General features: G+C 46.3%; 1 protein-coding gene across 3 annotated transcripts in view; it reads left to right on the top strand.

The window, feature by feature from the left end:
• Window positions 1-12,756, top strand: part of NUP214 (nucleoporin 214) — a 97,539-nt gene extending 84,783 nt beyond the window's left edge. For all 3 annotated transcript variants that reach the window (XM_014781963.2, XM_087418911.1, XM_087418910.1), the window contains exons 32-36: window positions 3,468-3,620; window positions 7,798-7,969; window positions 9,989-10,128; window positions 10,970-10,994; window positions 11,509-12,756. In XM_014781963.2, coding sequence (XP_014637449.2) covers window positions 3,468-3,620; window positions 7,798-7,969; window positions 9,989-10,128; window positions 10,970-10,994; window positions 11,509-11,542 — 524 coding nt within the window. In that variant the 3' untranslated portion in view covers window positions 11,543-12,756. The remainder of the gene's footprint in view (window positions 1-3,467; window positions 3,621-7,797; window positions 7,970-9,988; window positions 10,129-10,969; window positions 10,995-11,508) is intronic.
• The last annotated feature ends 477 nt before the right edge of the window (window positions 12,757-13,233 follow it).

Genomic DNA, 13,233 nt, shown 5'->3' with positions numbered 1-13,233 from the left:
AGAAGTGATGGGAACTATGTGATGACCGAGAAAGACAAGCTGGAAGTACTGTTGCCTGGAGTTGGCGTGTTCTGTATCCGTAGGCTCACACTTTGTAAAAGTTTCTTCTCTCTCTCTTCCCCAGAGACTCTAGCAAAGATATGCTATTAACCCCTGGGGTCATTTAAAATTCGGCCCCACAGTTACCTGTAAAGACCTACTGCCTCCTGAGTCTTGTCCTGAGGATGCTGGTTAGAAGCATTCTCAGCACAGTCTTTCTTTTTTTTTTTTTTTTTTTTAATTTTTATTTATTTATTTTCCCCCAAAGCCCCAGTAGATAGTTGTATGTCATAGCTGCACATCCTTCTAGTTGCTGTGTGTGGGACACGGCCTCAGCATGGCTGGAGAAGCGGCGCGTTGGTGCGCGCCCGGGATCCGAACCCAGGCCGCCAGCAGCGGAGCACGCGCACTCAACCGCCAAGCCACGGAGCCGGCCAGCACAGTCCTTCTGTTCAGAGACCTGAAAGACGTATTCGTGTGAGGATGTAGAAGCCGTTTGATAAAGATCTTTTGGGCCTGCAACTGTTCTTTAAGAAAATGTCTTGGAAAGTGTCCTGGATAAGAGCTTCTTGAGAGCCCCCTTCTCAGTGCATGTTGAATTCTTGTTTAGTGACTTTAGACCTGCAGAATGACATGGGACCTGGTCTCTGTGATGTTATTTATATCAAAGGTATATCAAGTATAATTTAATTTAAGTTGGGTCAGACTCTAATCTTAGATTATGCTAGTATTTTTGCCAGATAAAAGACCAGCGAGGATCCACATTGTGCCAGCAGGGTGGAAGCCCAGAGCAGATGCCAGTTTCCCCTGTACTTGTCACCCCCAAAGTGGAAGTCGCCTGGTGGCTCTGCAAAGACAGGTTTTCTTACTGGCCAGTTTATTCAGAAGTGAAGAAGAATCTCTACAGTGAAATATTGTTCCAACCACCAAGATATTCTCTTACTTAACGTATTTTCAAGAGCTAGAGACTTATTTTGGAGCCATTAGGAGAAAACAGAGAAACACGTTGTTGACCATAGAAACAGAGAGAAGCAGACATCATTTTATGCCACTTTGTTTCAGAGCAGCTTAAATAAATCCTAAAACGTTTCAACATGTAGAGTTCCTTTTGAGACTGCAAATGACAGCTCTTACGACTTGAATGGTTTAATTCTTGTGATTTTTGCAGAATGAAAAGGATTTAATTTTTACAGCTCACCTACTCTCTGTTTTATTACACGGAACGTGATTGGGATATGGGAGGAGGAAGAGTTAAAGACAGAGAGGGGAGGTTATATTTTCTGAGGATCTACCACATGCCTGACTGGGTGCTCTATGTACATTGTCTCATTTGGTGTTTACAGCAGCCTGGCATGGCCACAATTGCTGTCCCCATTTTTATGTTTGAGGAAGCTGGGACGTAGGAAGGTTCAGTTCTTGCCCAATGTCATAGTTGTTGTAGGTATTCTAAGCCAGGTCTGACTGTAAAACTCATGCTTGTTCCACTGTAATACGCTATGAACATCTGAAAGACAGGATTCTTAAACAGATAAAGGGATAAAGAAACCCAAAGACTTCTAAATGTTCTCTGACTTCTCAGGAATTTAAGTCTCCCAACATTGTCCCCGTAAAATCATTTCCCCTCTGTATTTTGAGTTTCTCCAAGAGGAGATCTAGCCCCTAATCTTGCACTTAGATTTGTGTGCTATTTGGAATTCTGCATTGTTAGCACTAACAGAGTCAGAAAATTGCAGTCCTCTGTTCTTGAAATTCCAAGTAAAAGGAGTGACTGAGAAGCCTGTTTTCGTCTCCAGTGTCAAATGTCCTGCCATTGGTGGAACCAGATGTAACCTCCAGCTAGCTCATTAGGGGGAAGATCAGACTGTTCAAAGAGGACAGCAGGGAATAAATAATCCTGTGGTACCGTCTGTGAGGATGCTGGAAAGGGATCTGTAAATCACCCCGCTGTCAGTGCGTGACATACTATAGCCACGCTCTTGAACTGTCAGCACTAGTTTCACAGAGCAGGTGACCATGTGGTAGTCCAGGGCTCTGTGCCTGGAGAGTTGAGGTGATGGTGTCCCTGAGATAAGGCTGCTTATGTCCTAGCCTGTGGATCAAGAGCACTGCAACGGGAAGGATTCACAGAGTTGCCTCTCACTCTGGGGTGGGATTGGCAGCAGAGTGAGATGAGAGACGTTGGGATTGACAGATTAGGGGGTGGACCACCTCTTCACACAGCTCAGCTTTGAGAGAGAGTCGTTCCCTTTCCACTGCTCTCCTTTCTCCACCTTTACTTTGAGCGCCTGATGGGCTTATACAGATGTCTGTACTTCTCACTTGGTGACGTAGAGCTTATCATTACCCACCCAGAGCTTATCATTTCAGCCTCCTATTTATGCCTGTGTCTTTGGGCATTGACCCCATTTCAGGATAACTTTTCCCTGCCTTATTGTGGGTACAAACTCATTTTACTAAAATGCCCATCCAAACATGGGGGGAAATGTGAGCTTCCCTCTCCCCCCCAAAAAAAGTAAAAGAAAAATTGCTGATACATAGCGTGCTCTTGGTGTTATCCAAGGCTGCTTCTGTGTATATGACTTTGGCTAGTTATATATTGCCTGTCAGATTTGCACTTCTTGTAACAAAACACCTCTCACCCATCTTGGTTTTTAGAAGTTTCCTTTTTTCCTTTAATTCTTGGAGCAGATTCAGTGCATGGTTGAGGGAGTGACCTGTTAGATAAGCATCTAAAAGGTCAAGGGCTTAACTGAACCCCTTAGAAAGAGGAAGTCAGCCTGGGAGTCCTGCTGGCCTCTTCATGTTCTTGAGAACATCCCCAGCTCCCGTCAGATCAGAGGTAGGAGCAGTGGGGGTTTTCTTGTGTCATCTGCCATTCTCTGAGCAGACCAGGCAACAGCAAGCATGCCCGACTAGCCTATAAAAGCAGAATGCTGGAAGCATCATGCTTGGTTTAGATTTGCTCTAACTTTATTTTCTCTAGTTTGACAAAATTTGAAGTTGGTCTGCATGTGAGGAGATCGATGAAAACAAGCCTTAGTCTTCAGGAGAAGATAGTCTCTTGTGGAGCTGCTGTCTTGGTCCTCTATTGGTGGATAGGCCTGATACCTGTGGGAGCACAGAGGAGTTTCTGCAGAGGACCCTCTTCATTGGGGCCTGTTGCTACCTCTTTATTTTGTGCCTGTAGGATCATGCCAGGAAATCCTGAGTCTGGGTACCAAAATGATTAAGAACTTGTCATCAAGATGGGTGCAAGTCAGAGAAGGTATCCATTGCGCTACAGCTCTGCCCCCTTGGATCCTAGACTTCTTTGTCACACCCTTCTCCCAAAACACCTGGCTGAGGTTTCATCCTTCTCTATTCTAAGAAGTAAATAAGGACATTTTTCTCCCTCTGACCTCCCTCACACACGTTTTTCATCTCTTCAGATACCTCTAACCTATTCGGAAACAGTGGGGCCAAGACCTTTGGTGGATTTGCCAGCTCATCATTTGGAGAGCAGAAACCTACCGGCACTTTTAGCTCTGGAGGAGGAAGTGTTGCATCCCAAGGCTTCGGGTTTTCCGCTCCAAATAAAACAGGTACTTCTATCCTTACTAGCTGTGGTTCTTTTTTATACGTCTATTTTACACATGCATAGATCTGGAAGATCTCTCGAGGGTGGTTCCCAAGGGAGTAGGATTGGCATCTAGATGAAGTGACGTCCCCCCCAATTTATTTATATATTTACCGAGCATCTGCTGTGTTCCTGACACTGCTCTAGGTCTCCTGAGACGTGTTAAAAAGCGCAGAGTGCAGGCCTATGAGAACTTACAGTCTTCCTGGGGAAGAAAACATTGTAAATATTTAGGAATTGCTGAACAGCCAAAGTAAGGGAACACAAGAAAAGGTGATAACTGAAACATAAACAAGAGAGCATCCTGAGTCACAGACTTGCTTGGGTGTTCATTACCGTCATGGGCAAGACAGACTATCTGTTTAATTTTTTATGTCTGTCATTTTGCCCTTTTTCCCAAATCACATTTTTTTTACTTTTAATTGAGTATAACATACATAAATATATTACATATACATATACAGTATCCACATATCGTAGTGTACTGCTCAGTTAATTTTCACAGTTGCAATATACTCATGTAATCAAGAATAAAGAATATTACCAGCACTACTCTTTATCCCAACATTACTTTTAAAGCATACATCTATAAACTGTGTGACTTTTTATAATTATGTATTATATTTATAATTAAAAATTTTAAACAATATATGTTTAGATAGAAAAACAATTCATTTCTGTCAACTACCTCTCTGTCCTATTTCTGTCTCAGAGATCTGCAGAGGGTCTGCATTCCTACCCTTGTGTGAAAAGATTTTTTTTTTAAGGCAGGGGGCATGGCGGGGGGTGGGGGGTTGTTTGTTGAGAAAGCAGTTTTTAAACCAAACTCCCATGAGTGAGCAGTGTATGGGAGACTTTGAGGTTATGCAAATCCCAGAGGAAGGATCCTACCTGAGGACCACATGCATAGGTGGCTCTGACCTAGGACTGTCCCAAATTAGTACCTGGAATTCGGCCTTTTAGAGCCTAAATTGCTATGGTTTCCAAACGCACTGGGCCCCTTTACTCAGACCTGTGACTTGGGTGGGTTAGTCTTTGGATACTAGTTTTTGATACTCTTTTCCTAGAATTTAAAATGGACTAGAAATGAGCATTGCAGCTTTGTTTTGCCCCCAACCTTCCCTGCAGTGAATGATTTAAAAAGGAAAAGACTACAAGGTTCTTGGTCCTAGTTAACAGGGTAAATGTTATTTGACTAAGAAATTTTGGTTCGTTAATCATCAAGACTTAATTTATTTTTTTAAGGAACCTGATAATGTTTTCTTTGACTCATGTGTTTTTCTTATGTGTTCTCCCTATCCTGGGGTCCCGTTCCAATTGATGTGAGAACCTGATGCTCTCATTTTTTTGTCTTAGAGAAAATGTATCTTCTGCCTTTCAGAATATTTTTCCTATTTGACTGTTTGCCCCATGAAACCGCCTAGATTCAGGACTGTAACAGAGAAAGCTACCTTTCAAATACATGGGATGAATGAACCACTAAGCAAAAAGGGGGAGGTGGGGGTGGAGGAAAGACTGCTCTCCTTTGTGCTTCTGAAACTTTGTCTCTGCTGCAGAGCCAGTGTCGGTTCTCAAAGAGCTCCTTCCCTAGAAAGAGGCGCCTCAGAGTATGGAGCACAAGGAAGGGCTGCTTTAGGTAAAGCAGTTAACCTTCCTGCCGCTGCAGTACAAATGCCTAAAGGGTCAGGATTCTCGCTTTCTGCTCTCAGAGGGATGGATTTTAGATTGATGGGTCTTTGAAAAATTCCCAAAGTGTCCATCCTCCCTTCAGTACAATTGCATTAGAAAAGAACAGTGCTGGAGATTATTGGAGGGGGACAGACTGAAAATGACCTTGCTGCCATCCCCGGTCCATTGGGTTCACCCCACTGCTCTTGCTAGAGTTGCTGGCCTTAGTGGCAGTGGAGGGAGGTGGCGTGACACATAACGGTTGGATGATAGGTGGTCTTTTGAGTCACTCAGACCTTGTTCCAATCCCAGCTCCACCACTTAGCAGCTGCCCCAACTTAGACAAGTGACGGATCCTCCGAGCCTCAGTTTCCTCACCTGTGAAGTAGGGATCCCAGGTTTATTGGGAGGATTAAAGCAAACCGTTATATGGCACCTGGCACGTGGAGGGCTCTCAGTAAATGAGATCTTTTATTATCATTGAGTATTAGTAAGTTTCTGTTTCTTCTGGAGAAGAAAATCATGAAAAGATGGCATCTAATAAAATCGAACCCCACCTAGCATCAGGAGTGAGTTGCTTGTCTCCAAAAATAAGACCAGAGTGACCCTTCTCTTCCTGTGTCATTTAGCTGTGACCCAGGTTTGTTGTTTGGGGGCATTGTGCGTGCGTGTATGTGTTGAATCTCCTCCCTCCTCTGTCCAGTTTACCTTCTGTATCATTGTGACTTCTCGTGTTTCACTCACCTTCCACCACCAAGTCTGAACAATATGGAGCGCTGGAGAAAGCCCTGTGTGTCTAGGAAGAAAGTGTAACTAGAGCTGGGTTTGGTCTTAAATAATTCAGCAGCAGGGGTTTTTTAGCACTTTTTTTTTCCATTCTGTTGTATTTGTAACTGAACAGTCTCCATTATCATGGCTTGGGATTTCACTCAGGGTTTTAAACTACAGAATGTTAACCCAAACATGAGCCTTAGCAAAAAGTATCTTCTCAGTTGTGCAACCACTTTTAATGGTAAATAAGCAAATGATTACATCATGAAATGAAATAACAGTTAACTAGAGAATTTAGCTGACAGCTTTTCACACCCGGTATTTGATCTTTCCTGCTTCAGGTGGCAGGCAGAAGCTTGTGGTGGGCTCATGCTTATAATAAGGAGGCCTGATTATCCCTCTACAACGGGATTCTCTTTCTGAAAGGGGCGAGAATAACATCCTTGTCTCCTTGAGCTGATCGCCCCTTTGCTTGTCCCTAGGCAAGCATTCCCTTTAGCACGTAGCTCCTAGCACGTAGCACCGTCATTCCCTTTAGCACGTAGCTCCTAGGCATTACCCGTTTTAAGAAATACTCTCCTTTAGAGCACGTTTCTTGTACCATTTTGTTCCATTCCATTCCACAGACACTCACTGATGGTCTCTGCTGATAGCCTAGAATGATTTCAGCAGTATCTTGGGGATTGGGAAGCCTCCTCAGGAGCAGAAGGGATAGTCAGGGAAGGATGGTCCATCGTTCTTCTGCCTGATGGGCATCTTCACTAATCCAGGGAGGCTGCTTCAGGCACGCCTGACCCTTTTCTGTGCAGTCACCTAACAGTGTGCAGCCCGCCAGCCCGTGTTCACATGAGCAGCAGTGTGGGGGCCTGCAGAGGAGTCCTGGACTAGGACGGCTCTCCTCACAGTGGATTGGTTGCTTTATCACATTTACACATTAGCCTTCCTCCAGAGAAGACATTCAGTGTGCTTGTTTATTGAGGAGCAATTCCTGACTACAGAGAGAAAGCATTTTTTTAAAAAATTTTCTGTACAAAGAGAGAGACGGGTGAGAGACATGAGAGCCATTAGGCTTTAAATAAATAAAAAGCCCCTGGCTGAGTGCCAGCGCTGGGTGTCTCCCCATCCCTCCTATAACCCAGTTCACAGATTCTCCCCGAGAGGGGACTTGGGGCCTCTAATTTTATCATGTGGGTTTCCATGAAGCTAGATGCCTTGCCTGGGTGGTGATAAGTAATCAAATCTGGGTAGGGGTTGGAGTTTTTGAGAACAGTTTTTCAATGAGGAGTCTCACAGCTGCACACGGGCTGGGAAGGGACCTAAAATGACCATGGTGCTTCTTGGTGGCAATCTGACTTCACAAGATATAGAGCTGATGAGTCCAGCTTGCCTCTGGGAGGCACTGGGGATTTCGCAGACAAACATGGGGGCTGCTGGGTTCTTAGAATTCCAAGGAGCTCTCCCGAGTGGACCCCAGACCCCTCTGCTAGGAATGGAGGGGGGCGGCTTGGTGTTTGGTTTTAATTGTTATTGTGCTGATGGAAGGGGTGTTGCCCTTTGTTATAGCTCTTTGTATTTGAATTTCTAACGTATTTTCCCTTTTTTCCTTCCTCTTTTGATTTGGTTTCTCACTACTCATTGTCTTCTCTTCCTGTCTCCTTCTTTCTTTCTCCCTGTTTCTGTTTGTTTGCCTCTGTTTTGCTCAGGTGGCTTCGGTGCTGCTCCAGTGTTTGGCAGCCCTCCTACTTTTGGGGGATCCCCTGGGTTTGGAGGGGTGCCAGCATTCGGTTCAGCCCCAGCCTTTACAAGCCCTCTGGGCTCGACGGGAGGCAAAGTGTTCGGAGAGGGTACTGCAGCTGCCAGCGCAGGAGGATTCGGGTAAGCCCCCCGGGGAGGGACCTAGGGAAACCCACAAGCTCAGACCAGCCGAAGGCACTGGGGCCTGGTACTCTTGTTTTGAAAGGAAAGTTCCCTACTCTTGACTGTGAGCTGAAGGCCCCTCCCTTGAAATCAGCAAACAGGTCATTCTAGAATTCCTATTCTCTCTAGGGGAGGGCTCATTTCTTCCAAGCCAGACTCTGTCGACTACGTGAGTAGACGTTGCTGTGCCCTGATATGTCGAGTACTGATTGGCAGCCCCCCGTTCTCCTGGTGGAGCTAAGGGATTGGTTAAAGGACGAAAAATAGCCCTGCCACAGCTACCGTAGAGCCAAGCTCGCCCCTTGTGTGGTAACATCTGTTAGGAAATTCTGAATGAATAGTGTTCACTAGATTCTTTCCTCATGGGATTGTTGTACATTAGACCCATCGTCCTTGAGTAAACGACTTCGTGCATGCCCTGCTCCACTCCAGACCCCCGGCGTGGGTATTCCGTCTACTTCATTCAGCCTCTGTCCTGGGCACTACCCCGGCCCCCACACTTGCAAGAGTCACGATGACTGCTCAGCTTTCAAAGCTGCTCTTGCTGCCCGTGCACGTCGTCACTTGAAAATGCCCCAGTAGGGATTTGCTTTTAATGACCCCAGAAGTTCAGTCTGGTTGCCAAAACCCCAAGGAGAAAAAAGCCTTCACCACGCCACAAAGTCACGGTAAAATGCATGTGGCGATGACTGCGGAGTGTCTTGACAGAGGAGGTGTTGAGGTCTGAAATCCACGTCTGGTAGATCCTGGCCCTCGGCACTGGCTCTGGATGTGGAAAGCAAAAGATTTGGGGAAGGGGGCTTTGTTTTTGGGAATTGTCAAGGTACTTGGGAGCAGTCTTGGCAAGGTGATACCATCTTTATCTTGACAATAAACTTAAGTATGTTCTTTTTCATACCCTTTCTCCTCCATGAAAGATGCTGGTGCAGAAATACTAGCAAATTTCAAGGAAAGTGAGCAAGTTGATGTACTGTGTCTTGGATTTCATGTAGAGACTAATGGGTCTTTTAAGTTTCCCCCAGGAAACCCTGAGAATTAAAGTTAAGGAAAGCTTTTCGAGGAGAGTTGGGCCTAACTTAAACCAGTATTCTTGGCCAGTTTTGATGGACGCTGATTTCTCCAGTGACCACCCAGCCCAGAGTACTACAGAGTTGGTGGAAGGTTTTTGGTTGACTGGGAATTTGAGGTTTTATTTACTTGTTTGAAACCAGCTATTTTTTTTTACTAGTAGAAAAGTATTATATTCTGCCTTGGAGGGGCTCTCCCACATAAATCCCATCTGGCTGGTTAGTTGCATTTTGTCGAACAGGGTAACAAGTACCACCTCTGGTGTGAAATCTCCGGAAGAACCCATCACCCTTTTTCAAGTCCATGGTCTCTGACCCCACAGACATCTGAGGACTTCCCACTGTGGTTTATGAGAGGCCTGAGGCAGGAGTAGGAAAAGATCAAGACCAGTCAGGACCACTCTGGGGAAAAAGTACAGTGAGAGCAGGCCCATGGCATCTGTGCGTGTAGAATACACCTTACCTCGTGGTGAGCAGTAAATAGAATCAAGATCCAGAGAGGAGCTGAAGATAAATAAATGGGGGGCGGGGGTTGTCGACAAATGAGAAATGCTAAAATAACGGAATAGAATTGAAGATTTATTGGAGATAGAAAAAGAAAAAAATGTAGTGCTGCTTAATATCCAAATGACCTGCAATTTCCAGCCAGTGGCTGAAAACTGAAACACTGGACAAGTTGGATTTCATGTTGTATTCCTGTTATTTTTCTTCCCAAAGCTGAGATGAAGGTTTGCTCTGGCTCTGGCCCATTCTTTCTGAGCGGCTGCTAGTTTAGACCAGTCAACCAAGCACATCACCTCGATATCTGTATGCCGTGCCCTCCCAGACTGACGAGGGTGGATTGAGGCTTTCGGGCAGCAGAGTGACAGCGCGGCCACGCTAATGAATCTGCTTTCTCCCTGGAACCCAGGTTTGGGAGCAGCAGCAACACCACATCGTTTGGCACCCTTGCAAGTCAGAACGCTCCGACTTTCGGATCGCTGTCCCAACAGACTTCTGGGTTTGGAAGCCAGAGCGGGGGATTCTCTGGCTTTGGCTCGGGCGGAGGAGGTAGGCAGCCAGACGTTCTTCCCTCACAGTGTTCCCTCCTGCCTTTTCCTCAGTAAATGCTCTCCCCACACACACACGCCAAAGAAATGGGTGGTTTTTACCTGGCTATTCAGTTTAGTATTTTAAAAGTTGAAAGTGGTTGAAAGACACAGTGTTCTTTTTAGGTTTCATTTAGGCTTGTAACATGGTGCCGTTGCTTACCAAATAAATGACTGACTTGATTTTCTCTCAAGATTTGAGAACCCAAAATAATAACCATCTTGCTAGACCTTGGTTTAAAAATCCAAGCCAACAGACTCAGAAAACAAGATGTGGAGACTTCACAAAATGTCTTTCATTTAGTGGACATTCAGATAGTGGAATATGTATGTTCTCTTTTTATCCTTGCAACACACTTATGAGGCACAGAAGTTAGGCAAGTTATTATTTTACAAATGAAGACACAGAAACTCCAGGAGGCCAGCTTGCCCAAAGGGCCAGACGGTGAGCAGCAGAGCCAGGCGTGGAACGCAAGTGTCCTGCTTCTCTCGCCTCAAGAAAAAGAGGAAGCAACTGGATGGGAAAAGTAGAAAAAACACATTTTCCTAATGAGATGGATCTGTGTGGCACAGTGCAGCTAAGTGAGAGGGGCCATGCCGGAGACCCTCCGCCTGCCCCCAGCAGGGGGAGGAGGGAAGAACCCTAAAATACTAAGAAGACAACTCACCTTCCTGCCCGGCCTGCAGACGGTGGGCAGGAGAGCTTTCCATAGGGAATAAAGGGAGGGAAAGAATGTAGCCTGGAGTCCACCTTCGTCTTTCAAATGTCTGTGTTTTAACTTCACCTTGTTCATCTTTTTCAGGATTCAACTTTGGATCATCTAACTCGTAAGTGTCTGTCTCCAGTTTTGAGTCATTAAATAAGGATGGAAGAGTGTACAACATGTGAAAATATGGACTCCTGATTTTTGCTGTCTTGTACATTTTGTATCCATTTTTCCTGTTTTAAAAGCTTGTCCTGGAAGCGTGGGGGTTCCGTGGCAGGTGTGGACTTGCTGATCTCAGTAAGAATATGGCAGGAGGTGCCAGGCCTAGCCTTCTCAAGGGCCATGCATAAGAGAGAGAAGAATGTGCCTTCCAAAGAGCAAAGACTAGAAGACAGGACTTAAGAGATGCTTTGCCTTATTTCCCTGTTAGTGTCTCAGAAGCTTCATGCTGACCACCGAGCTCCAGGCCCATTATCAAGTCTTATTTTTTGATCCTCAATCTAGTTTCTGTGTAGAATTGCATGACTTTAGAAATTCAGAGTCCTGAACTTTGAACACAGGCAGTTGCATGAGCCCTGAAGCCCTTTCTCGTCAGAGCAGGAGCTGATCCGCCTCTCTCCCGGGCTTCCTTGCAGGTCCGTCCAGGGCTTTGGTGGCTGGAGAAGCTGAGTGGCTGTCGGTGTGCCCTTCCGTTCCTGTGACCAGCTGCATTCTCAGCAACTCTTCGCTGAGCAACACTGGAGCCGTCCTGTAAAGTGAACGTTCTCATTGAAACACACACCCAGAAAGAAACAGCAGAAACCAAAACTCTGGAGATGCTTGCGTCCTTGTTTTGTTTTGTATTTCGTGTTGGTTGTTTTTTTCTACTCCCTGCTGTTAAACTGTTTGGTCTGTTTCCATACAGAACGTATGTAGGTTTTTTCAGGTCACAGCCAAGGAGAGAGGTTGCCTCGTTTCTGTGGCTCTGAGAAACCTGCACAGCCTCCCGTCAGCCAGCAGTGCATGTCTTCAAGGAGGGCATCAGAAGTAACCGGCATAGATGTGGATGAATCAAGGGAGTAGGCAGCTTCCCCCGCCAGTCTCCCCTGCTCCCTCGGACCTGGGGCCCTCCACATAGGGAGGAGGTCGAGTGCCGGCAGCAGCCTTCTTGAGGCCATAGCATGGTCTCTCCCCTTCTTGTCCTTCTTGCTGTCGGGTGTCAGGACCCTCAAGGTGCCCACTTTATGACTGGGTGGAGGGAAGGAGACACTTGTGCGGGCGTCACTGCGTTTCAGAAGAGGTAGCAGCAGCTTACAGTGCAGGTGGCTGCGAGGGGCCTGGAGGACAGACCAGTGAATGCTCCTGGCGGCTCTGCTGCCCCGGGACGGCCTCTTCAGCACATCTTCTCGATTTGGCTCTTGGACCCTGGTGTCCCACACCTAATTTCTTCTCTTCTGGAGGGGAGGTGGGCAGTTGATTGAGAAGACAGCCTTTATCTCCAGTAGGTGACAGTGACATTGGTAACCACGCCTGGCCCTCTGTCTGTTACCCACAGTGCAGATAACCCTTGGGTAGACCCAGGCTACTGCACTATAATGCCACAAGTGTTTGTGAGGAAGGCCTAGAGATCGTCAGTTCAGTCTCATTAACGTGTGGGTAATGCAGTGTCTTCAGGTCGGGCCATATGTTATTTCTTAGGCCTGTGATATCCTAGACAGCTGCTGACAAACAGGGACGGGCTTGCATCAAAAGTACGTGTAAGAATTGGTGGTCTTTCGGGTCCAGAATATGATAGGGCTCTGGCTTGGGTCATTAGCAGGGGGGTTGGAAAGGGACAGTTGTTCAGAGTTTTACATATTGGAAAGTTGTATTTTGAAATGTTTTAATAAAAGTTTTCCGTGTGATTTAATTTGTCATGTTACAGCCAGGGTGTGGCTTTGCTGGTTCTCTTGGCTTGTTGGGGAGGGTAGTCCTCCACAAGGTGCCCCTGTGCCACAGACTGCCCTGCTGGCCCCCCTCTGCTGGTGCCTCACAGGCTTGCCCCAGTCCTGCAGATCTGATCCCGAGGAACTGAACATGGGCCTGGACGCCCTAGGGCGTTGAAATCCATGGTTTCTTAGGCTCATCAGAAGAGGATCTCGTAGTGCAGCACTGTTGGGTTTCAGGAACCCCAAACCAGGTGTCCCTGGGTGACTTATTTTGTTCTCTGTGCAGTTTATGAGAGAAGAATGAGGGTCTGTTTGGCCTTTCCATTAATTAGGGCGTCTGCCTCTTTCGGAGACCTTGGACTTCAGTAATTTAATGTGTACCGTTTTGGTCCTTGTGGAATTGAAGAGCTTGTCTCCACCTGTCCTCACATGAGGCCCCTCAGCCATGGGTCA

The sequence above is a fragment of the Ceratotherium simum genome, chromosome 29 (assembly GCF_057802395.1).
Source record: "Ceratotherium simum simum isolate JZ-2026a chromosome 29, ASM5780239v1, whole genome shotgun sequence".
Taxonomy (NCBI): Eukaryota; Metazoa; Chordata; class Mammalia; order Perissodactyla; family Rhinocerotidae; genus Ceratotherium; species Ceratotherium simum.
Note: the sequence above shows the minus strand (reverse complement) of the source record. Positions and strands in the feature narration are given on the sequence as shown.